Source organism: Equus przewalskii, chromosome 3 (assembly GCF_037783145.1).
Source record: "Equus przewalskii isolate Varuska chromosome 3, EquPr2, whole genome shotgun sequence".
Taxonomy (NCBI): domain Eukaryota; kingdom Metazoa; phylum Chordata; class Mammalia; order Perissodactyla; family Equidae; genus Equus; species Equus przewalskii.
Window position 1 is genome coordinate 63690664 of NC_091833.1, and position 27614 is coordinate 63718277.

A 27614-nucleotide genomic window follows, 5' to 3' on the forward strand; every position below is an offset into this window, starting at 1 on the left:
TAAGGTTCTGCCGGTTCCTTGCCACACACAACCTTTCTCTACACACAGTTAAAGGAGCCTTACTTCCACCTACAAAATCAGCCCCAACCTAGGAACTAGATGATTTTCCTTCTGACAGAGGATTTAAACTCTATTTTAAAGATGAAAAAACTGAGGCCCAGAGAAGCTCAGTGCAATGTCTAGGGTCCAAGATTTCTAGAAATTTAGTGTCCAGATTCGCAGTCCAATATAACCAAGGGTGGGGGTAGATGGGGCCCCTCCATTCAAAATATTAATCTCATGCTAATAAGTGAAGGAAATGAATGCAAATCTGTTATATACAATATGATCCAAATTTTAATCTAAAAGTAACACAAAAAATGAAAAGTATAAGCGAAAAGATTGAGAAACAAAGCTAGATAGAAATACGGGAAAATGCTAATAGTGACTATGACCCAATGGAGGTACAATAAATGATTTTTTTATTTGCTTCTCAATATTTGTCTGTATTTTCCAAATTTTCTATAATAAATCTTACTAGTTTTAGAATAAAAAGAAGAGAGATAAGGGGCTGACCCCACGACCTAGTGGTTAAGTTCAGCATGCTCTGCTTTGACGGCCTGGGTTTGGTTGCCGGGTGCAGACCTACACCACTCATCAGTGGCCACATTGTGGCAGGGACCCACATACAAAACAGAGGAAGACTGGCACAGATGTAAGCTCAGGGTGAATATTCCTCAGGCAAAAAGAGGAAGACTGGCAATGGATGTTAGCTCAGTGTGAATCTTCCTCAGCAAAAAAAGAGAGAGAGAGAAATGTTGTAGAATTTCCAACTCTGCTTACACTAGAGGTCATCTGCATTGATGGCAACTCTTGGATTGGTAGGAATAGCTGAAAAAATGATAGGAACCTCAAACAACATACTTACCCACCAACTGTGGCAGAGAAGAAGCCTCCCTGTCGAGCATGATGGATCCTTTCTCCATACACGTCCTCAGCTCAAATAAGCTGTGGAGGGACAATGTGGCCACATGGGGCTTGCTCCACCTCTCCCCACCCTGTTCCACTTTTTCTTCAAACTTAATCCACCTAGGAAGATGAGATTAGTGAACAGCAAATTAAAAGTGTTCTAACCTCCTCTGGAAATAGCAACATCAACCCCTCCATCTTCACCCCCTCCAGCACTTTCAAAATGTCTCCTTTTGTGGAGTCTTAAGAGCTTATTGTATCATTAATTACATTACCTTTATAAGTACACCAAACAGAGTCACTAGACCGCTCCCTCCTCTAATGTTAGAGAGAAAGAAAACAAACCAAAAGGAGCCAAAGCATCCTTGGTTTTGTTTCTGCCTATACGTAACCATGAAATCTGTGAGAATGATTATTTAACTAAACATTTTAAATAAGGTAGGAAAAAATATGCATTTCAAAATTCTCCATGTGGGTAGAGCCTACAATGTGTAAAAATAGCCACCATTGTGAGAATTCTGTGGTGCTTTCACAAGGCAAGTGTATATAAGGTGAAGTATCAGTTATGAACCAACATTTATCTTAAATATTCGAAAAACATGCTGTGTAAAGTGGTCAGGTGAACATAAAATTCCCCCTTAGTGCTTAAAGATGGCCAGCACAAGTTGCTGTCTCACTTTAATATATTTTTCTCAGCTGACACATGCTCCCCTCTCACCGAGATTTCAACAGAAGCCTTACGCTTCAAGTCTGGCTCCACGTGTGTTTAAAAATACACAAGCTCAGTGAACAACACATCTATTCTGATAATAACAGATCTCATACTAACCATAGCAATGGAACAAAAAACCCTCTTTCATAGCTGCTTCTTTCTAAGACTCCTAGACATTTTGATAACTTAGTATTTTATAGCAAGAAAGAAAAGTTTAATGGAAATGAGAGAAAAACACATTTGACAGTCTTCATATCCCACACATCACACATATAGACTCTTCCTATGCTGGTAAAGGGAAACAAGAAAGCAACATCAGTTTACTATTCACCATGACCCCAAGAAAAATGCTTCTTTCTCTTATGTCAAACCTTCTGAAAGACATTGAAAAAGATAAAGAGGAGGTTAAAAAATTGTTTTTCTACATTCTTCTCCCAAAAGTTTAATGATTGAAAAATGTTTTCCTAGAAAAAGCTAAACGCTCACTAACTCACTAAAGAGAACAAAGGGCAGAGGTCAGAGGAAGCTCTCCATAAGGCACTATTTATAGACTGCTCACCACCCCCAGAGGAGGGGAACCAGGAGTGAAAACAGATCAAGAGAGCAGCCACAGTGTCAAAGAAAATTCAGAATTTTAATCAAGCCCATCACTCATGTGATTCAGAAGTATTCTGGCCATACCCAAAGGCTCTCCCTCCATACTCCTCGCAGGAAGTCTCTCTGGCCCAGGCAATTCTCACATTTCAATGGCAACCTCATCCTCAACCTGACCTTCAATTACAAGACCCTCCTACTTTGACCTATATCCCAAAAAAGTGGGCAGTGGAGATTTTTACATGTTTTCCTCCCAAGTTAAAAAGCCAACATCACCAACAAAGTTCTAAAATTTCAAAACTGGACCTTGTTTATTTCTACAAAAGTGGCTGCAAACATTCCAAGAGAGAAAGAAAGACCCTGAATACTCGTGTGTGTGTGTGTGTGTGTGTGTGTAAATTAGTAGTTCTTCACTTCGGTTGATATTAGAACCTCAGAAATAGAAGGAAGTGGGAGAAAAATGAAAATTTTACTTGACACTCACAGAATTCTATGGATTTGCCAAAAAAATAAAAGGTAGTTGGGGTTATTTCAAGAGTAATCATTTTTTGGAGCATATTACATTGGTTAACTTTAGGTATATTATCTTTTTAGGCTTTCTCACAGAATCTCTAACCATGTTTGTTGATAAATGATACATGAACCATATTTACATTTGATGTTATAATCTATTTCTCAAGCTAAGACTCTAGAAGATAGAAGATTCCATTGCATATGACACCAAGTCAGGGTTACGTAAAATTACGTTACCTATAAAGAGTATAGTGACTCCTTGTTTTTATTCCTAAAAGAATTCTTATTAGCTGAGGGATAGAATCTTTGGTCATAGAGTTTAAGTCCAAGGTGGATAACAAGGGCCAGCTAGAAACTCAGCAAAGGGCGTGTTTTATACAGCATTCACTTCCCTCTTATCTTTACTTAAGGAGTCTCCCTTCTGTCAAGTGCTATAAATCTGTATTGCCAAACCCATCTCTTAAAAGAAAACTAAGCCTCACTTACATATAGCACGTGACAGTGGCTCTTTTCTGCCATCATCCTCAATAACGTAAGTTTTAAAAAAATTTCTTTAAAAAGAAAAAGCAAAATCACTGCATTCTTTTGTGCACAATCTTTCATTGCGTTCCTCTCCACAGTTTATATCGTAGGCAACCTGACTGGAGGTAAATACGACTTTGAACAAGTTTTAAAAGTACATTTAGAAATCATAAATCCCAACTAGCTTGGATTTATGGAATAGCATTACTCACCCTCCTAGAATACACCAGCCCTTTAGGTCAAGATTTAACCATAAGGAAATGGAAATGTGAAGTCTCAAAATAAGCCCGTTCCTTCAAATCTACATTCCTAAGGGATAAGTATTATCTCATCGGTCAGCTTAGCATCTATTTCACTTTGAGTTCAGTAAAAACTGAATGTTGTGATGATGCCATACCACAGCATAGCTACTAACATAAGGGAAACTCTGGGACAATGACTATTAAAGTCCTTTAAAATGTATTGCTTGAATGGTTCAAGGAACTAACTATACTTTCAAGAAATGCTTTCAGGCATGATAGCAATGGTTTGCCCATTTAAACAGATTGTTTGCAGGTAGCTGCATTCCAGAAACAACACATGCTATGTCTAGCCTCCTCACATGTCAAGGACAAATTTGAAAAAAACCTGAAAACTACTCAATTCAAATCAGAACCCATTAAATAAAAGGCTAAAGCAAAAGTACCAAAGTTCAGCCTACCCGAGCGCCAATGAATTTGTAAAGGTGCTTTAGAACTGCGTAATTACATTTTTAAAAAACAGACATTGTTACTGTAAAATGTACTAAAAGCTACTATCTACCCTTCATAATAACTATGAATAATCAAATATTTGCAGTGAGTTTTCTATTTTTCCTTTTGCCTTGGTACTTGACACGTTACAGGAAAATTAATTTCAGAAGTTGGCTTTCTAAATGCTTGCAATTACAAAACTGTTGTAACCTTGGAGGAGGAGTTTATTAGGTGAAGTTTATTTATTCCAAGGTCTTAGAAGAATAATGATAAAGTACACTGCAATTTAATGCACTTTGAGTGACCGCCAACCAAAAGTATTTCACTCGATTGTTGAAGAAACAGAAGGCCCACTGGGAATCACTGAATTTTGCAACTTTCCAATCATATGATTAAATATAATTAAGAAAACACAAGACCTCTAACTTAAAAACATTCCAGTTTTACAGTGGAAAATAGACATGACCTCTGCCCTAGAATATAATCCAACTATATAAAACTATTTAAATGGTAATAAATTTCTTGCTAACTAATCAGTGCCTCATCGCACATAAAAAAAAATGCTAGTGGGTGTCTGGGATAAATTATGTTTTTAAGGAGAATTCTTAAATTTCTAGATCAACTATGAAAGTTATTGCAAAACAGTATATGTAACTACATATAATTACATAGATGATTAAATTTTTTTCCTTCAGCCTTTTTCTTACAGAAAAAATAAACTTGGTCTGAAATGGAATTTTCCAGAGTAATCCAGTCGAGAAAAGATAGAAAAGTCAGTGTGGAGTGGGAAGAGAGCAGTCCCTCTCTGAAGCCCCAGGGTCAGTCCACGGGTCTATGTTTGACGGCCAGGCCCTGAAATCAGGTTCTCTGGAGGTAGGCCAGGTCAGTCTGCTGAGCCAAAACACAAATGGGTGTCCCTTTGTGCCATCCCACTAGAAGTGAAACATCAATGCCCTCTTCCTTTGTTAGCTTGTTGTGTTTGTTGAGATTTGTGATGGCTTTCCTTTTTACCCAGGTTTGGCAGTAAAGTTTGAATCACTCTGGGGGAGTGGTCTTTACCATATATTCCTATAAGAGTTGTGAAGTCCAACATTGCCCATCTGAATATTCACTGAAGGAAAACTGGAAGCCAATAACCATTTTTGCAGAGATATCATGACTCAAAGAAAGAGTTTGGGGTGGGGGTGGGTAGTGATATCACCAAAGCTGGACCAGGACTTCTTCTTTTACCAGTTTGCTTCATGAACCCATTAGCTAGTGCCTGGCCATCTAGAAATTCTAATGAGGAGCACAGACTTCTTCACTAATACCAAATATTCCATTACAATTACTGGCTACATTACTAAATGTAAGTATACTAATGACCTAACACTCAGGAGCACTCTTCAAAAAATTGTATTCTCTGCATTCCACTGATCATATACATTTTTCAGGTCTGATCATTCTACCCTTTGCACAGTCTTCAACCTGTGCTCTGTGTTGGAAGAGCCAGTGAAAATTCAAAGTTGTAACTTTTAGGTAAGGGAAGAGCAGAGAAAAGATGTGAAAACAGAGGGTGACAGCGTTAGCTGTACTGCAAACTTGACATAAATAAAGACTTCCTTTGTTCATAGTTTTACCTGACGGTGCTGCTTTCTAAGACTTAAGTAGGGTTATTTTTCTAACTAATGAAACTATTCTCCTTATTTTTTGAGACACAGAGCTAACGTGAACTTCCTGAAGTAGGACTAAAACTGCAGTAATGCTGAGACTCAACGGAGGATATTCTTGGTCAAATCAAATCATTAGCCAGCTGAAAAGTACAGAACATTAAAAGGGAGAATATTAAAAAGGGAAGTACTATGTTCTGTGGGAGTGGGTCTCACAGTAGAAACTATATTAAGCTGGAGACGTCCGGAGGGTTAGTTCTCTATGGAATAAAATAGTTTGTCAATTGTAGTTTTCACAAAAAAGCAAAGAATTCTCAATTTTATAAGTTAGCCAGAAAAATATTCATGCTGCACTTTCATATATAAAATTAATCCCTTCTAAGCACTAAATTTTTATTTGTCTGGTAGGTTTGAGAGCTTTTCATGGGAAAAAAAAAAAATAAACCCTATCATGTCTGGAAACGACATCATAGTGGCAGTCAGAAATTATTGCAAAAACCCTCTGAAACAGAGCCTGTTGCAGGAAGTAAAAATTACTGAAAATCCTGAATCATTTCTGGAAGCACAATCACCTCTAAACCGCCTCCCAGCAGGATTTAGGTGGAGCAGTAAACTGAGAATCAAGGTTCCATTTCTCTAGTCATTCATTCTATTAACACATATTTCTTGATTGTGGACTGTGTGCCAGGTAGTTGTAGGCACTAGGAATATAGTGATGAACAAAACCAAAAATTCCTGCCCTCGTGGAGTTTTCATTTTATTGGGAAGAGACAATAACAAGATATGTCATATGCTACATGCTAAGTCCTAAGGACAAAAATAATGAAGGATGGGGAATAGGGAGTGTTGGGGGGAGCTTTCAATTTTAGATGGGGCAGCCACTGAGAAGATCATATTTGACCTGAAGGAGGTGAGGAAATGAGGCATGTAGATATCTGTGGGGGGTGCAGCAGGGAGAGCATTTCAAACCGAGGGAACAGCAAGAGCAAAGTTCCTGCCACAGGAGCATGACTGGCCAGCGAGGCTCAAGCAGAGCAAACAAGAGGGAGAGAAGTAGGAGACAAGGTCAAAGAGATCATGGTGGATGGTTCATGAGGCACACAAGGGCAGGTGCAGGGAGAAGGACTAATTAGGAAGCATTTGCAGTAATCTAGGTGAGAAATAATGGTTTGTAAAATAGATAAGATTTGCCAATGGATCGAGTAGGGGGTGCAGAGAGAGACAGGAGTCAAAGACGACGAAAAATGGAGTTGTTCATTGTGGTGGGGAACTCTGCAGGAGGGGTGATTGGAGGTGGGTAGATCAGAAGCTCTGTTTTAGACATGTTATTTTGAGATGCCTAATAGCCATCCAATTATTTGTTTTCAATTAAATAAGGCAAGAAGTCTAGGCTAGAGAACTGAATGCAGATGGCATCAGCTTCTTGATGAATTAGTTTGAAATATCAAACATCAGTCCTCTTCTGAGGTTTTCAGTGGTGTGCTGGGTACCTTGGGTCTGTCGTTCAGCTGTCCATCAGTCAGAAAGAGATGGATTATCACAGAAGCCCAACTTTGGTCAAGCAATATTTCTAAGAAAGTATTATATTTAGAAAAGTTGTTTCTATGGCAATCAGTTCTCAACTAATCACACTCAACAAATATTACTGAGGACCTATTTGTCCCAAGCACTGCGACGTATTGGGAATACAGTAGTGAAAGACAGACATGGTAGTCCCTGCCTTCAGATGAATTAGTGTAATGACAGAGAGAAATGAAAACAATAACATCACATATATGATTAATTAACTAATAGAAATTGTGGTAAGTCCTATATAGGAGAAGTTAAAGAATATAGACTATCTGTGAGTATGTTTCTTCCTGTACAGTTTCTCCCTGCACATGGTATACTCCTGCCACACTTCCTCTCCGGCAATATAGTCTCTTAGGGACCAATCACGTCACCAAAATGACACATACGCTCCCAAGGAAATAAAATCTTCAAAGATGATAAAGTATTCAAGACCATCTTAATCTTAAAAATCTTAAGTAAAAAGACTATGCCCCTCTCATTCAACCTCTACTTATCTATACAATGAACTGTGATCTCTCCACATTACTGGGACCAAGGGTCATATAAAATAAAGTGTAGTCTACATTTGACTGAAAGAAAAAACAGAACACTACACCTGCATTCTACACTATATAGGTACTCACACAGAACTTTAAGATGAAAATAAGAGTCAAAGTGGCTCTCCTAGTCATAGCTGATCACACCAGTTTATGCACAGAGATGGAATTTTAGAGTATAAAATATGCACGAAGTTAGAGAAGCTGCAACCCAATATGACCCTCATGTGATAGAATAGAAAAGTCAAGCTCAGCAAGACCACATGACTACATGACTTGTCCAAAGTTAAACCACTAATTAGCAGAAAGTCCAGACTAAACTCAAATCTCCTCAATACTTAATTCAGCCTGCACCAACACAATTCTCACTTTCTTTTCTGTTAGAAAGAAGGGGAAAAAAGGATGAAATGGAGATGCTAGTAAAAGTTTTCACTTTGAAAGCCTTCTTTTGGAGGACATTTTATGAACTAAAAGTGTACGTTACAGAGGACTTTTAATATCCGGGTTATTGGTGCTGAGTGAGGGGGATGAGAGACAACTACTGTATCACAGAAACAGGTCCCCAAAGAGCAAAGACTGAAGGACTTCAAGAGGGAACTTTAGAGACGGAGGAGTAGAAACTAGTTATTGCTCAATTCTGTATTCTCAATTCCTAAGACAGTGCTTGACACATACTACCCATGCAAAAAAAGACTGGTTGAATTTAATTGACTTGAATTAAATTACAAACTATAAAAGTCATATCTTAACATTATTTTGTTTGTGAAAGTGAAGTTCTTTGAATCTCTGTGTAATGATGACAAGAAGAGATCAGTAACTGCATTATATCAAAGTCTTTATACTATATAATTGTTACATGTCATAGAAGATTTAGTGTGGAGTCTATAACGGAATCTATATGTAGAAAGAAAGAAGAAAAGCTCTGTTATTGTGAAATTAGTGAACTCTTCGATATTTGTGTAATGCTTAACAAATTACAAAGCATTTCCATATACACATACAGGTATGTATGCATCTAAATAGCCGTGATATAACTAGACATATATTTGTAGATTATATTTACATATAGTACATATCTTACATAGCATATATATATAATATGTAGTAGGCATTGTTATCCACTCTTTATTGATGATAAAATCAAAGTTATGAGAAACTGAGTGTTATGCAGCTAACAGGCGACAGAGTCTGAAATTGAACTCAGGTCTCTAAACTCCGAATTCAGGTGAACCTTCTACTTGCTTTCACGGGATATTTAAAAGATGACAGGTTTTTACCTGGAATAGCAAGCTTGTGGGTAACAGTCATTGCCTTTGCAACCTCCCTCCTGACGGGGAATGGGTAATAAGTCAGACATGACCTCACATGAAACCTTGCCATGTGGGGACGTAGCTCTAGGCTACCATATTCGGGTGCCTTAGTTTATCTCTTTAAAATATTTTACTATTAAATAGCATATGAATGGAGATTGACTTGTAATTCCTTATAAAGGTTAAAATTATAACAACATGGATCAATGAAACAATACTCCAGCAGTAAAATAAAACGTATCCTGCGTCCATGTCAATGTCAATGTAAAAGAGAAGAAAAAGAATCCTTTCATTCCTTTAACCCAGCCAACATTACGCCAGTCAGTTATTCAAAGTGCTCAGGTTAGAGAAAGCTGGTCGCAGACGACCATCTTGCCCTGCTCTTGCTTCCCCAGGTCAGTACTGCACAGTCAGCAGGCCTCACCTCGCTGTCTCCTTCCACTCCATCTCCTGCCCATCCACAGCCAGCAGTTCATCCAGTTCGGTGAAGAGCTGAGGGGGTGCTGGGCTGTCATCCTCCTCGCCCAAGATGAATCGGATGCGTTCCGCAGCGGGAGAGACTGCAGAAGTGAAAATACTGTGGTTAAACATTGGCTGGACAACCCTGAGGAAAGTGTAGTTCCAAGCTCTTCCTCTGTCCCCAGAGCTGTTGGGCTTCCCTTCTACATTTTCAGTGGACATCTTCCTTGCGGAGCCTCCTTTCTCCTCAACCTGAAGTCAAAAAGAAATCAAGGCCCTTCTCTACTTCTTTGGTTCTAAACTGTATCCCAGCTCTCTACCACTCTCCTGAAGGACAGCACTCCAGTTCTGTGTGGTGTGTGACAAAGAACCTTTAGCCCTCAGATGAGCTGAGGTCCAACCGCATGACTTTCCCTCCTTCCCCACTTATGATCCATCCAAAATTGTTCGACAGAAACCAGCTTGAACCAATCACTTTTTCTACGCAGTGGGAGGGGGCAACAGAGTACCCCAATCCTGAGTTTCCCCCAAGCCCTGCCTCCCACCCTCCCTCCCTCCGTCCAATGCCTAAAGCCCAAGCCGTCAGAGGCTCCTTGCTGCCTGTAACCGGCTAACTGCAAAGTGGATGAGGGAATATTTAACAAGATGGGGCCTCTTCTCTACATAATGGCAGTACCCAAAAATGTTTAGTCACACTTCAATGCACTTGAAAAACAAGCCCAAGTAAAATATTGTACACCTGAGGAAAAAAAATTTCCAACACACTCAAGCACATAATTGAATGCCCTACTAGCTCCTTTTGACCCCAACTCCTAAAAATCATGTAATGAAAAATTAACTAGAATTTCCCCCAGGTCATGGGTTATTTTCCCTCTCTTTAAAAAAAAGTGGAAAGCATTTGTAAAGTGATGGTCATACAAAACTAAGGCCTGCGAATACTCTTTATAATCGCTGGGTAAAACCAAGAATGCAGTTCAAGTACACACAAATTTGTAGAAATATATGTACTCAAACAACTTAATAAAACAAGAAAATTCCTACCATCTGAAAACTGCTATAATATAGGACAGAATATAGTCCCATAGATCAAAATATATTTACCACGAATAAACCTGTGAAAAATTCTCAACCTAACTAGTAATCAAAACTAATTATTAAAATAAGATACATGTTTTGCCTATTAAAATGGCAAAAATTAAAAAGAATGATAATCCCAATGTGGGTAAGGGTTTAGGACACATACACCAGCACCTCTCAATTTATCTCACTGGTAGGAGCCTAAAGGAGAACATCTCTCCAAAGAGAAATTTGAAAAAACATGGTAATGTTTATATCTATCCTGTAAGCCAGCAATTCTTCCACTAGAAAGACATTTATTCCAAATAAATAATAGCTGTTATCTCAAATATTTAGCTACATAGCTGACCACTGAAGCACTGTTCATAATTGAGAAAAACAGAAAAAGCCCAAATTTCCAAAAGGGAGGATTGGTTAAACAAACTATACTAAAACTGTTCAACAAAATACCATGTAGTCATAAAACACAAAGTCGAGATTATTGTTTTTTGATATTAAATGACAAAATAAAATTGCAAAATCATAAGCATAAATAAATTCTGGAATTGAGGCAGCCTTTACTTTGCACGGTTCCAATGTGCATGAATTTCAATTACCACAGTTTAGTTAAATACCACTAGTTCCCCAACAACATAGTACAAATTTCAGCTAGCCTGGTATATTAACTGTGAGTAAATGCATAAAGCACAAACTCCACTGCTAGCTCCTCAGTCCATAAATTACCATGTAAATAACATATGTGCATCATGACCAATGACCAGTCATAAGGCTACTTTCAACGTCTGTCAGTGATTGGTCACTGCACATTTGTTATCCAGCTTATGCACAGACAGTAGCATGTGTAGTAGTATCACCTTCTTGTCTCCCAATGATAAATTCATATGACATGGATAATCAAAAGAAGGAGCTGGCCAACAAAGATTAAAGTAGAGCACAGAAAGAAAAAGTGATAATGCTGGAAGTGAAATTTGCGCCAGAAGTAAATGGAATTATAGAAGACACAGCCGATTGTGGGCTGTACACAATGCTGCCATTCGCCATTTGAGGGAGTCTAAATATGCAGTCGGAGGAACATAGTGAAGGCAAATTTATCAACATAAATAAGGCAAGTGGTTGTATCAAAATGATAAAGATGTCCCAGAGGAAATGACACTGGCAAAAAAAAAGTTCATGTTAAAGGAACTCTCAGAGACATTTCTTGACATGGAAAGCACGAAGGATAAAATGTTGGAAGCTGATCCAAACTTAGAGAGGAGTATGACGATTCGCCTGGCACAAAGAGACGCTTGCTCCCTTTCTTACATTGTACTTGCTCCCTTTCTTACGTTGTACGACAGGAAGAAGGCAAGCACTATTCAAACTACTCCCAATAAGATTTTGCAAAGAAATAAAACACCTCAATCTCAATGTTTCTAACATTTTAAATTAGCATGTACTAAATAGATATCAGTTTGACTATTTTTTTTCATTTCCCTATATCTTTATAGCCAACAGCAAGAGAGATTCTAATGATTTGGCAAAATTTTTTAAAGGCCAAAGAACAATAGTAACTTTTCCCATGGATTGTTAGGATTACTTTGCAAAATTTCAGCTTGCATAGTCATTTTTATGGTCCTGCACTACTGTGCAAAGCAAGGACTGCCTGTACAGACATATTTCAAATATTATACAGTTTATTTCTTGGGTTTCTATTTTCTTCCTTTTACTTTTTTAGCAATTCTAAAGTGTGCACAATTCATTCATGTATTCCTTCAGCAATATTTATCGACTACTGTCTATGCTCTAAACGGGCTTTGTTTCAGGCTCTAAAGATAAAGCAAAGAACTTGACAAGATCCCTGTTCTTATGGAGTTTAAATGGGGAACAAACAATAACTAATTAATTATTTGGTTAAGTGAATAATTAATTAGTTAAGTGAATAAACAAATTAGTTCACAAACCAACAAGAAAAATATCTGAGAACTTGTGTTTGCAGAACATTAAAATAAGATAATCAAATAACATATTAATATAGGATACAATATGTTACACATCTATAATTAGAAAAAAACAGTCTTGAAATTTCTTAATATCCCTGAAAGAAAAAAATCTAAAGTTCCGGGACTTTTGTTAGAAACATTGGCAATGCCTTTCCAGTCAAGACATAGGAAGTTTAGTTATTTTAGAGGAAAAGGGAGGACATGAAAGAAATGATGGGCAGAATTCAGACTCTGGATAATACTTTCAAGGAGCAGAGTGTTCACATCACTAAAAATGTAGTTATTCATCATGGTGGTTCTGAAACTGACAATCACAAATTCAACTGACTTTTCATCAACATTTAACATCAAAGATCTCTGGAGTAGAACTAGTTTTTAGAAGGGGAAAGTCTACTTTTAGAGAGTCAATTTTTTGTCTGTTTCTAAAAAATGTGATGTGGGTTTGCCCCCACAAATGTTTCTCCTGCTTAAAGAACAGAAGCTCCTCTATAGACACAGCACACACGTCTGCTTGGCTCCAATCTGCGGAGCATTACGCTGTCGTCTGGTGTTCTCAAATTAGGAAAACAAGACTCACAGCTTATCAAACAGCAACTCAGCCATGAGTTCTGCAAAGTGAGACGCAAGTAGGATGTAGCATTACCCCCAGGTCTTGCGCTCTAGGCACCAAGTCTAAGCGCCTTTCAGAAGTTGTCTTATTTATTAAATACAATCCCTGAGCAACAAATATGACAATCCCTTTGGGATAAAATTCCAAAATCATGTGTCATAAACTAGTTCGCTACTCCAGTAAGTGTCTTTCCTCAGTTGCTCCCCTGAGCTTCCCTGGGGAATCAGAAATAGGAGGCCACAGGAATTGTACATATAACGTGTGGGAGGGGCTTCCACTGCGGCAGCAAATACCCTTCTTGATTTCTAACATCATTCAAAGAGATGCAGAGTGAGAGTCCTCTGAATGAAGTAAATTAGGAATTCACTTTTTTCCCATAAGTTTTAATCAGATAGGGAAATGAGCTAAATACAAGACACAGCATTGCACTGAGATTAAAAATATAGATTCTAGAGCCAAACTGCCTGGGTTTGAACCTGAACACTGCTACATATATGCTGTGTGACCTGAGACAAGTTAATTAACTTCTCTGTGTCTCCAGTTCCCTACCTGAAAAATGGGATGATGATGATAATCATTATAGTAGCTAAAACACAAGGTTTAAACTAGTTTAAAAATTGCTAAGCCCTCACTAGCAAAACCTGCTGAACTTATAAGAAAGAGAACTCTCACAGATATTGGCCTTGAGAACCTCTACATGTGGAAAATATATAAAGTAGGAAAGAAAAAAAGTCAAAAGTTCTGCAGATTTTACATCAATGAATTAAGTAGCTTCAGTAATGAGAACACAAAGGTGTACCTACATTCCAGGAAACAGCCAAGAAAAGAACAAGGGGAAATAATGAAACTCCTTGAGCCTCACTTAACACCTGGGGGAAGAAAACATCAGATATCAACTTGCATTACAGACGAATAGATTATGATTCTAAGTAATAACTAACCTAGTTTCATCACAAAAGAGAACCTAGAGAAAAATGAGAGAGGGTGACAGCGAGGGAGAGAGAGAAACTGTCAAATTAATCCAATCACCTTTGTCAGAACAGAAGGCCTGTAGATCAAAGTGAAGTTAATGCCTCTAATTTGCCTTGATTTTTTCTTTTTTTTATTCTGTCCTCTGGTTAAAAGGCATTGGAGGTTTTTTTCTTTTAATTTTTTTTGATTTTTTTTTTTTTTGAGTAGCTGTAGAATTTTCTGGAGGGTTCTACATCAATGTGCTTATCTCTGACTAATGCCCACCCGCAGGAGGACAACATGGTGGTCTCCAGAGGCTGGGGAGACCCAGTGCTCCCGAATCCCCATGGCCGACAAGAAGGAAGGCAAATAAGTGGCAGGAATGCTGTCCATACCCGCTCCCACCGCCAGCACCCCCAGCAGACATCGCTTACGCATCATCACATTCATTCCTGCGGAGCCTGAGCCCGGCCTCCGCGTTCACCTGGGCAGCCACTGTCCGTCAATCAGAGATGGCATACGAGAAGAAACCTCTCCCTCACGCCTGCTTAGACAACAGTCCACTCTCAGTTTGCCTTTCTTGTCACTCTGGCCTCAATCTGTGTGTCCAATCTTGTCTCCCACAGCAACCCAGAACTGTCTTGTGACCGACAGAAGAATACACCTGCTCATTTTCAGATCTTTTTCATTTTTCTTGTCTAGAACACTCTTTTCTCTCCTCTCTATCTGACTCTGACTCAATTTTCAAGACCCAGTCAAAAATTCTATCTTTTCCAATATCCTTACTAAACCACTCACAGAACTTGAATCTCTCCTTTACTCAAACTATAACAACACTGTGTGTCTGAATTATTCACTGCTCGTGATTACCTAACTTTTGTAGACATGCCTTCTCTCTCCAAGTAGATCACCAAGCTCCTGGAAGACAGGGTCTGTGTTTTCCATACCTTTCTCAAAGGCCAACATAGTACAGTGCTCCTGACAGTCACTTTGAATATTAATGAATCAGATATGGCTGAATAATCCTCGGACATTTGCAAGTACACAAAAACATAACCATTTGCAAAGAACCATTAAGAACTCGGAAGAACCTTGAAATGGAAAATATCTGTGTTTGGAAAACTGTCCTTATTCCATCTTTCCCCTTAATCCATCTTTGCATTAGCTGCACAGTGACCAAAGGATAGTCACCACTCCCTGCTGAGTAAGCCACAAAGAAAAAAAGGAACACTTCAGGTAAGCTGTTTTCCTCTGCTGGGTGCAACCTCCTGCTTCCCTGAGGGGCCCAACATTTCACCTGCACTTCTGTTAAGACGTTCACTATCCACTGCTCCATGTGCTATTCACGGCTGTGCTTTGTCTTTGTGCCTTTACTAAGCCAACCACCTGGTTCTTCCCCTACCTAAAGGACTCTTGGCGCCTACCTCGTGCACAGCGAAGTTACACAAAAAAGAATGGATGAAACAATGAGTAAGACAGTGAATGAAAGAACGAATAATATATATTCTACCCCAGTTTCTCACAAGCAATCTTTCTCTGCTTCTTTCCTCTGCCTCTGTTTAAGTGCTACTAGAAAAAATGACATGGTGTGACAAAATGGAAAACCCTGAGGCTTAGCAATAATGAAGGACAGTTTGATACTCTCATTTGGTAACTTAATATTTATTAGATTTAGTGTATGTAATACACTATAGTATTTGTTGAAAGGACCCAAAATATTTCTAAGATAAAGTCTCTGTCCTCGAGGAGCTTACAGAGGGGAAGACAACACATAACAACAGGAAAACTGCCATCAACAGAAATGTAATACACAATTACTAACATTTTTTAATGTTTACATTGTACCAGGCATTGTGTTAAGTGCTTTCCATTTATTTTACACAAGCCTATGAAATATCTACTATTATTACTCCCTTGTATTACTAGATAGGGAAACTGAGTATTAAGAGGCTAAGGGACTTTCTCAAGATGACATAGCTAGTAACTGATAAGACCTCAAACCCACCGGTGCTATTTCCAAGCCTATTTCTTAGCCACCACACTCTAATGGAAGATCTCATTTAAAAAGCAAAAAGAACCCAAAAAGGGTCAGATTGCCATGTGAACAATACAGGCAGTAAATGTACTGGATTTCAGAAGAGACAGAAATCATAATGGCATATGAAATAGTCCTAAAGGAAACTAATTGAACATTTGGTTCATTATCCACCAAAAGGCAATTTGTGAATGTGCTCTTTTATTTTTGGTCTGGGAAGCATCCCACTGTGGCCACCCTGCAGGCTACCAAAAACATTTTTTAATAGAAATAATGATCATAACGAACAAGTCATACTGAGCATAAGTTAACATGCAAATTTCCTTCTGTGGGTTAAATGAGGACTTCTGGATTTTGTATTTTCTTCTTGGCAAAGTCCACCATCTGGTAAAGTCTTAGCTATCAAACTAAAGTATAAAAAGAAATAACTATTTATTTCTTTAAGTTATTAATGTGCTATCACCAACTGGTTTACACAGTTACCATTTTAAGCATTCATTTCTCTCCTTCATTCTGACATAAAAGTTTGCGGGTCAACACCATGGTTGTTAAAACTTCCACAATTCATCTATTAGACCACTGTAGTACTCTAAAAATACACTTCAATGTATATACTAAACCTTCAAACTTCATTTTCACATTCATAACTATACAAAATGAGAAATAACTAAATGAGTAAAGTATCATCTACATCTTTAACCACACACACACTGTAGTGGCTCTCTGTTACTCTTGCCCACTCAGCACTCCTAACCTCTTTTTCTGATACCAGCACCCCATTTTCCACTGGAGAACCATCTTTACACTTGTAAGTCCATTGAGGCTGAACCCACCTCCTGTGATCCAGGTTTGGACAATGAGAATATCACAACTCTTGGCCACAGCCATTAATTTTTGAGTGGACACTTTACCTAATCCAGGCCAATCAGAGTAAATAAGTGTCAGCCTTTTGTTGGAACTTCCAGGAAATAAATTTTCACTTTACGCTAAGGTGTTAAGATGGTAATAAAAGCTTTGAGTGCAGATGGCCATCTTGCAACCCTAAAGGAAGAGCCTGCCTAAGAATAAAGCAAACACAGAAGAACTCAGAACCAAGCCAGGGACAGGTTCCTGATACCATCAGTTAAGTGCCTAGATCCAGCCATGCCTGAAGTCAGTTACTTTTCAATCATATGTGATGCTTCCCTTTTAGCTTAAAGTAATCTGAGACAATTTTTTTGTCACTCACAACCAAAAGAGTCCTCATACACATGTCTATGATTCCATTTTATTGGATTAGAGTCGAGCTAACTTGTATTAGCCATCCATATATTAGCATCTTCAAATTAATTGCACTGAAGAACCGTTTTTATAGAATCCAAGTTTTCCTGGAGGGATGTGTACGAGTCAGCTAGACTTTCTCCATGCCTTAACCTACCTCTACCTCAACAAATCCAGAAAATGACTATTGATTCACATGCTGGCAGGCTTTAGACAGGCAAATTAGATGGTTACTTTTTCTGTTTCAAATTAGCTAAGAAATTGAAACAGCCAAATAGCATTCATTAAGATGGATAATTTTAAAAATTCTTAGGTATCCATGTATTAATAAGCTCCCACACATGAAAAGCTGTCAATTATCACAATTATCCTTAATAGGCCATGACATTATTATTCAGGTATAAAGAGTCAACAGCACTAAGAGCCTGAATTTCAGAATACCACCAAACTATCTTGCTTAGGAACACAGTAAGTTCAATTTCAGGTAGCAAGAGGTGATAAAAACTAGAGTTTGCTGAGACATTTTTGGGAAATATCTGTGTCTTAGCCTTTCATCTTCAAAATGTTGAAAAAAATAATTTACCTATGGTTTACAGTACAAAAATGTTATCAGGACTTCGGTCGTATCTATAAGACACTCAGCATTCTTTAGAACAGCAGCCCTTGTCTTCCCCAACTTATTCTATCTGCCTCCTTCATAATTTCTGCCAACACAGGGAGATGGAAAAATTAAAACCAGGCTGTCAGTGGTGTGAATGTGGGTTTTTTAAATGCTGTTATGCCATTCACCTAGAAGTAGTCCCAGCGATGGTCTAGCAGTCAAATAAATTTTGTCTATGAAATTCCGGGGCACACAGTCTCAATAAAACATTGGCTCAAAGCCTTTCTGGTCTGTTGATTCTTTTAGTAATTATTCCAATTATATTAATTATATTAATTATATTATTTATATTATTTCAATAGACAGACATAAAATTCAAATCAGTCATTTTGGGTTTCAGTAGCCTCAATGGTGACCGAAACTAAGTAACTGTTATGGACTGTTAGGTTTCACCCTAACCCCTAATGCGATGGCCTTTGGAGATGGGGCCTTTGTGAGGTAATTAGGTTTAGACTAGGACATGAGGATGGGCCCTCATGATGGGATTAGTGTCCTTATAAGAAGAGACACCAGAGAGCTTGCTTCCTCTCTCTCTCCACCATGAGAGGACACAGTGAGAAGGCAGCCATCTTCGAGCCAAGAAGTAGGCCCTCACCAGGGAACCAAATCACCAGGCACCTTCATCTTGAACTTCTCAACCTCTAGAACTGTGAGAAATAAATCCCTGTTGTTTAAGCCCCCCAGTCTATGGTATTCTGTTATGGCCCTCTGAGCTGACTAACACAGTAACTAAACTCACTAATGGTGAAACTAAACTTTTTGACTTTTTTTCCTGGAGTTTACTTTCCATGATATCAGTTTCCCTGCTTCATTTAAAACAGGCTTGTATGATATTCACAAGACTTTGTGGGGGAAATGGGCTCACAGAAACAGTAATAACCCAATTTTCCTGACTACTCGCCCCAACTGTAGATCACAAGACTGCATCCTCACTGATAAATCAACCTCCCAAGTATGTGCTGGGTCCCTAAGGGATGTTTCACACATACTCATCCTTTTGGCTCCAGCCCCATTGTGGATGCCCTCTGTCTGCAAAACCACCTGGAAAGGGGACCATATTCTGGACACTGTCACCAGGGCCCAGCATGGCAATGTCAATTCCCTGCCAAGGACGTTGCTTCCAAAATTCCCAAGGAGGCAATACCCAAGATGCCAAAACAACACAGTGGTGGGAAGAAAAAACCAAGTCACCAAGAAGTCTAGATGGAATACCATGACAGATAACATGGATTTGATGGTTCAGTGCAGAGTTCACTGTGTTGGTCTGCCCCTGCTTGAGTCCTCAGTCATGTCTTGTGACACCAACCACATGCCAGGGAATTTCCAGAAGAAAAAAAGTAAGGAATTCCTATGACCATGCCCATTTATTCACATTTAACCACCAGGGCGTCCCTGCTCGTTAAAATTATGAGATATCTAATGCCTTACGTATCTGGATAAGCATTAACTTCTGACTTTGTTTTTAACTTCCTTCTAGTCTTTTGTTCAGATCAAATTACATTACCCAAAGATCTAGCTATACCCAGATCCTTTCTTTAGTGAATCAATAAATTCTTTTTCGTTTGCTTGTTTATTCCAGTTATAACTGGGTTTCCTGTACTTGCAACCAAAAGTTTACTGATTTATATACTATGCATAGAAAAAACAGCAGAAGGATATATATGTTAAAAATTGTCTCTAAATGACGGAATTTTTGGTGATTCTCGTTTTCCTCATTTTGCTTATATGTAATTTCCAAATTTTCTAAAATTAACATTAATGTCATTATTACAAGGAAAACAAACCAATTAAGGTATTTTTAACTGCTGACATGAGGACAGCAATGTCAAATTAGTGCCAGATAGTTTCCTACAGTACTTGAAACTGCAGAATCTCAATTTTCTGTCTCAACGAATGTCCAAAAGAAACATAACCCTCTAGCACTTGCCTTTACTGCTGTCTAGGGATTCAAACAGCCAGCTCTAAGCCACGTAACAGGACTGGCCATGGTTCTGAAAACCAGCAGACTGAGCAGCCACACGTGTCTAATATAATCCCATGGGCACAGAACAATGGGGATGGAAGTGAGGGGCTTCATGCAAGTGGCACGGAAAGGTAAGCTGCCTTCTGCAGATAGGAACTCACTCATTAATTAAGATAGTAGCGAATATAGCCACCCAGCAACCTCCTCCTAAAAGAAAAAGTTCCTAGTGCGTGTCATAGTTCCCATTTCCATTTTCCTTTAATTTCTAACTCCTTACTTCACTTCTCTTTGCTCTGCCAGAGCTGTCCATGATAAGGTTTACATGATGAATCACTCTGCTTAAGAGTGAACACATCAGCATTTTCTCCAGGTTCAACTCAGAACAATTATCAGCACAATTTATACCCTGAGGTTTCTAAAGTCAGGCTCAATTCTCATCAACATTAGGAAATCTTCAAGATTCCCAAAATAAACTCTACAGACTTGCTCAAATGCAACTATTTTCTATACAAAGTAGCTAAACCTATTGCTCCAATATTAGTGTCACAACTACCACGCTAATGCTGCCATTAGATGCCTCCACATACAAAAGAAGACACCCTCCTTCCTGTAGACTCACTTTCAAAATGCATTAGAACATAAAGGCACAGAGCTATAAAGAATCTTTAGGACTTCTGACTTCATTGCCACATTGCCCAAAAATTCTACCCATCTTTCCTGGATAGCAATATTGAGAAATGTGATTCAAAATATAATCCCATTAAAAAGGGAGAGTGGGGACTGGAGGTATCAAGGAAACCTTACATAGGTGCTGTTTCTTTAAAAAGGTCACATTCCTCACAGATATATCACTGCTCTAGAGACTTTGATAGAACTCTGAATATCCAGAAATGTCAACAAGATTCTACAGTAAGTTTTTCTTCTGTTCTACCTTATTTAAGTCTGCTCTGAGTTAAGGTTTAAAAATTAGTGGCAGTGATCCCCAACATCTCTGAAGCTTAATTACATTCTCAGCAAAGAAAAATATATGTATTCCAGGTCTTCCAATACTACCTACTTGACATTTTTAGTTTCACATTGCTCACAAAGCATAATGCTTCATTGGCCTTGTTTTATCTACCCAAGAGACTCTGAATTAGGGAAGCCAACCAGCAACACAAGTCCATTGGCCAGCAAAGACCTCAAAACCAAGCCAGAATCTAAAAGACTATTTGGAAAATCTGCTTGAGAAACGGCATATGAATGACAAGAGTCTCATTACAAGCAAAGTTTTGATGCTGTTTCATTAAGTACCTTCCCAAATTATCAATAGAGTTTGCTAAATCTATTTTCAATAAACAATAAAATGGAATCAGCTAAGTTTTTCAAACCATATTTTAGAGTAGAGGAGCATAATTTGTGATACAAATAAACTTCCTTCTAAATTATCCATATAGCTAAATCACACAAAGCTTATGGAAAATGTAGATCAAAGTGTGTATGCGGGCTGGTTAGGGATTTTGATTTTCTATTAAAGTGTGCTATGAACAATCCATGTATTTGACAGAGTAATATCAACAAAAGTAAAGAAGTCATCCTTTTCAACACCGTAAGTTTTTACTATAATATTTCTATCCAACATTTATTAATCCCTTATATAAAAGCCTATGTATAATACTTCAAGTCATCTGAAGATGACCTCAGTTTATCAGTGGGGAGGTAAATGAACACCACTTCAAAAGAGATTCATTATTAACAGCTTCCTGTTCAGAAAGAGGCAGAGAAAGTATTCAGTCACTTCTAAGGCTTGTGTTGATGTGCACGGCACACAATTCCTTAATTGGGTGCAGAATTTCCAATTAATTAAATATCAATCAAAAACTTAATAGTTTCTTTGCCTTCTCAGACTACCTCTTCTTTAGATCCATCATGAATCAGTTTAAGCTGGTTCAGAAATACATTTGTCAATTTATCACACTTTTCAAGACCTACATAAGCTCAAAATTTCTTTCCTAGAACTATGTTCATAAAATGCTTTAGCAACCATATAAAGCAGAGATTAGGCATTCACCTGAAAACTGTCCAAATTCCTCTGCCAACTTCCTTATGTGGGAGGGGCAGGAAAGAGGCACTAGCAAAGTAGGGTATCAGGGATTCAGTTGTGGAAGGATAAAAAGAGGGAGACAGGGAGCCCATACTAAGGCAATGGAAGGTGCTCTGAGGCTGAAAAACAAGATAAGCCAAAATCCATACGAGGAAACCAAGGTACAAATGCCAGAAGCAACAAATAAAAACAGCATTCTAAAGGGACCAGAAGGAAGAATCAAGGTCAAGTTACCAAGAGTGAGACAGTAGGGTAAATTGAGATAGAAACAACCCAATGCTTGTATGTAGGTGAGTCAATAGAACCTAAAGGTCAAGGCAAATATTAAATATAAATACTCAGTTGTCTAATAATGTGAAAATGAACTAAAGAAGTACTATTGCTGGGGGTGTGATGGGGGGGTTGTCTCATAAATTTTAGGGAAGACTCACATAGGATACTGAAGACCCTCCAAACCTTGCTGACATGCTGGCAAAATTCCCCCAAGCGATCAATGAAGTGTTTAGAGCAGCTGGTTCTCACAACTTCAGGGGGAATGGATGTTGACAGTTTAGGGAGTATTCATTGTTCAGACTGGGTTCTGCACGTGCTCTCCTGTCTAGTGACAGCACAGGGAGTTTACTCCTCCAGACAACACCACCCTGAGTAAACAGTAACATGCGTGGAGTGATGGAATTGGAATTATAAGACCTAGATCCCGTGCTCAGCTCCAACTCCAACTGAGCAAATCTCCCTTTACCCTCTGACTCAGCTTCCCCATCTAGTTGACAGATAACAGCAGGAAGAGTGAAGAGGTTTCAAGGCACATCTGTGGATGGTGGAATTGAATTTCGTTCTTCCAGCTTATAGAAATCTACTCAGAAATACAAGACAGTGTTATTATATTAAATGATCCACCAACGTACTATTCATTCTGTCACTTTTGATCTAATCTTTCCTTTGAGAAGCAATACCAACAAATTTTCAAATGCAAAGATTGAAAAAAACTGAACTTCAGTTTTTTTGAAACTGAACATTCTGGGATAGAAAACTAATCCTTAGCAATATTCTTACTCTTATCTACCTCGTTATTTAGTTAAAGATGTGTAGTGAGCACTAACTAGGAGTATTAAGACACTAGCCACATAAAGGAACTGCCCAATGAACCAAGATATTTACTCTTCCTTTTTCAATGAACTTATCATCAAATGTGGCAACAAAAATAAACCTCAGTGAAAGGGACCTAAAGAGGTAAAGATACATAACCAACTCCAGAGACCTAAGCAAGCACAAAGTACTGAAGATGATTAAGAAGCTGAGACTTCACTGGAAGAAGAATAAAGCATGTGAATAAGGATAAGGACTTCCAAAGACAGAAAGGGAAAGGTATGCCTGATGGTTCACAGACAAAAAGAACACATGGTGGAAGGAACAAAGCCATGCACGAGGCTGACGTACTGAAATGAATGTGGAAATTTTGTGCAGAGCATGAGTTTCGATTCACAGGTCCTAATGACAAGCACCTCCTTTTTCTCGTCAAGTAGTGTCTTCAAAACAAATACGCAATCAGCAACCCAGGAGATACGCAATAGATATTAAACAACATCGGTTATCTCTGAGCTGCACCCAAAATACACACACATTAAGACTGCTATCCCGTAAGATAAGCCCATCCAGTCTATACTCTTGCCTAACAGAGACTTTAGGAAGCATAATTCTATACTATAGTAAAACAAAGCTCATGTTAAAATAAAACATGTAAATTAGTTCTTAACCGTGTTCCAAAAAAAGTCTTAATTTTTCAAAACAAGAGCCCAAATATTTTTATAGACTCCATTGTTGGTTTACATAAAAGTAAATTATAGTTATTAAATAACTGAACTTGTGCCTCATACACTCAAAGAAAAACTGCCCAATGCCCAGTTCTTATAATGTTATATTCATCTAATTCTACTTTAAAATACTCCCCAAAATGCCCATCTAATAGTTACTTGTGATGTCAACTAAATGAATCCCCTAAACAGAATTCTGAAAGTAAGTTTCTAATCATTTTTTCCTGGCCACTAATATAAAATATGCCTAAATATTAAAATTTTATTATTTGGACATTAAATCAGTTGATACTAAATTTTTCCCTATAGAGTGATTCATCTGAGTCTATCCTGAACCTATTACTATTTAAAATGACCCAAGACTTTGAGGACAATAACTTGGCTTACAATCTTATTTGGGATATAATCACATATAAGCAAACTAGGCTAAACACCCACTGCAGTTGTGTCTTCCAAAATTTATATTTGTATTTTCCACTATCACAGGGTTTCATTCTTCTTCTGTCAATTGATACCACTTGTAAGCCTCTTGAAAAGACAGTTACTGGGGCCAGCCCTGTGGAGTAGAGGTTAAGTTCGGCATGCTCCACTTGGGTGGCCCAGGTTTGCAGGTTCAGATCTCATGCTAAGACCTACACCACTCATCATCCATACTGTGGTAGTGACCCACATACAAAACAGGGGAAGACTGGCACAGACGTTAGCTCAGGGCTAAACTTTCTCAAGCCAAAAAAAAGAGGAAGAATGGCAACAGATGTTAGCTCAGGGTGAATCTTCCTCAGCAAAAAAAAAAAAAGAAAAGAAAAGAAAAGACAGCTACCGATAGGGAGTTTATTGAAGAAAGTCTTCAGCTTGCTTTTTATTTTTTCCAGCCAAGCAGTTTAAACTATAATATTTGCATTATTAGGGCACTTTATTAGAAATGTGACTTAATAAGTACACCCATCAATAAACAGCACTTACTAGGAACACATATTATCTGAGAATACTCCTATAACCTAAATATTATTATCTCTATATTCATAAATGAAACATGCTCAAGGAGGTGCCATACATTACCCAGATCACAAATCTAGGACTGGGGAGATGTAGACTCAGAATGCAGTTATGGAGATTTGTCTGACCACAAAGTCCATACTCTGTTTTTTTATTACAGTGTGCTTCCCCCTTCATTTCTATTACTACTGTGTTTCTGAACACAGGGCACCCTTCAAGAACCCACGCTCCGTATCTCAAGAACATGTCTGGCCATTGACTTGAACTCTTCGAAAGTGAGGCATGTTAAAATCTTGACAATAACCATGTTTATTTTTCTCTTTAAAGTCACCAGGCACTATACATTACGAAATGCTTCCAACAAGTGCTAAACTTTTCCTCCACTAAGCCTGGGAGTGAGCCATTATTCCCTTACTTTCAACAAGCCATCCATTCTATTCCTTTTAATTTATTTCCCTCTAATTATAAACGGCTTTAAGAGCTGTCTAAATTCACTCCAGAGCTCAAACAACTTAGCCTATATACTTGTCAGTTTTAACTTTGGGGGTTAGAGATCTGTTTAAGAGTCAGATGAAATGCATACAAACACACACAAGCAGAGTTTTGTATAAAAATGGACAGGATTGCTTTGGAAAATGATTTTCTTCAAACTTGTCAGACAATTTTCAAGAAATATAAAAAAGGCGTTTATTTCAGAGAATAAACTAACCCTGTAGGGTTGCATGTACGTAAGATTCAGTGATGGGTGTACACTGGAAAAGAAGAAGAGAATCAACTAACAGTGCATACACACATTCCCATAAAATCTGAGATGTTAAAAAAAGTATCCCATGAAAATTAGCCAAAAGCATTACAACTTTTAAGACTATCTAACTGTTGAGGATCAATCAATGCTTACAATAATGCAGTACATTAGCTGAAAAAGTACCTTCCTATTTTACAGCCCTCTCTAGAGAGCTTTAAAAACACATGTGACCTGCATTTTACAATGGCCTGCACCACCATGGTGACTGGTGACCACTTTGTTTATGGACTCCTTTCCCTAATTTCCACCATGGTGAAATGTGTCAAACAGATGTTAGAGGCACATCTCTTAGCAACATATTCAGTTCCCACTGAAAACTTTACAAATCTACATTACAAATGCTTGAAAACAGAGATATTTGCGAAAGTCCAGAAATGATCAGAGCAAGGATTTTCTTCTCTACTTCAAGTGCAGCAACTCTGTTTCAAAAGTAAGGCTGCTGGCGAATAAATTGAAGCCCAGTGGATGACATTCTGTCAAAACAATCTGCAAACGTTTATTTTGCTGCCACAGTTCAGCTGAAACCAGTTCCTACTGAGATACTGACACTGCTATAATGTTGATTCATGCTTTTGTGGCTTCAAAAATTAATAACCGTAACTTTTGTTTTTTAAATGGTTTGGCATTACCAGCAGTATGCTACCTCCAACTGGCTCTAAATAAAGCGGTTCCTGATTTAGCTTGTTCTCAAAAGCAGCAAGCCATCTCTCTGAAGCTTTGGGCCCTAACTGGTTTCTCATGCAACAAAGTGACACTAAAGACTGTACCACTGTCCTTTACGCCCAAGAAGCCATGAGAGGGAACTTCAGAGACTCTCAGGAATGAAGTAAAAAACTAAAACTTTAAAAGGCTTTGTCATCAAATATGTACTTTCAATTGAAAATGTCTACACTACAGTCATGAAATCTTCCACATCACAAACCAATCCTTTCATCTAATGGGCACGTTCTTCAAAACTGAAATGAGAAGGGATAACTGAGCCACCCACCCGGCCTCAGGATATCTCTGTAAATGTCCACGATTTGTCCTTAAACTTTAAAGAGTCTTATGGATTTTGCATTTAAAATTAATAGTTCTATGATTATTTTATTATAAGAATCTTTTTAAATATCCAAGTAAAAGTGATGCTTCAGGTAAATATTATACAATCCTTCTGTACTTCATATCACTGAACCCCATGGGGCACCTGGAGCCCAGTCCAAGAAGAAAGTCTTCTTGCCTCTGTTGAAGACCTAAATCAATGCCTGCACCATGGCGTGGCAATGGCTCCATGTGCATCCTGGTGAGTGTGACCGACTCTCATCCACTTCTTTAAGTTTCTTGTCATAACCAAACTATGATAAAGCTATGAAGTGTCTATTTAATATCTCTCGTATATTTTTTGTTTTCCCAGGAAACCCAAGCCAAGCCAAAGTCCTTATACAGTTCAAAACACTTCCTTGCCTTCTCAACCTTGGTGAGGTAAACTATTAAGAGAGTAATTTTGGACAGGTCAGCTCTGCCTAAATCTATAGTATTTGCACAAGTTGTAGGTTTGATGCTGTTGGACATACAATAGAGAGAAAAACAAAGAATTCCATGGGAAAGGGAGGAACCCAGAAAGGCAGCCAAATTTCCAGTCTCTCAAGATCCAGATAGTCATTGTTTGGCTTGATAATTTTATAAATTCCAAGAAAATCAAACATAAAAATTATTTATTACGTTTGACTTATCCAATCTCCCTTAAAAAGCATGGATAACTAAGGGTTGACCATGAATATGCAAAGTACCTGTAGTCTGTGATCCTATCAGGCTACTGATTCACAAATTCATAACGAGTATCTATTATGTGCCGAAA

At 38.2% G+C, this 27614-nt stretch overlaps 1 protein-coding gene across 13 annotated transcripts in view; it reads right to left on the bottom strand.

Annotated features, from left to right (window-relative positions):
• Window positions 1-27614, bottom strand: part of SLC4A4 (solute carrier family 4 member 4) — a 396172-nt gene that overhangs the window by 183315 nt on the left and 185243 nt on the right. For all 13 annotated transcript variants that reach the window (XM_070614690.1, XM_070614693.1, XM_070614692.1 and 10 more), the window contains 2 exons: window positions 9512-9647; window positions 908-1068 (listed from right to left, as the gene is read on the bottom strand). In XM_070614690.1, the coding sequence (XP_070470791.1) occupies window positions 908-1068; window positions 9512-9647 (297 nt within the window). The remainder of the gene's footprint in view (window positions 1-907; window positions 1069-9511; window positions 9648-27614) is intronic.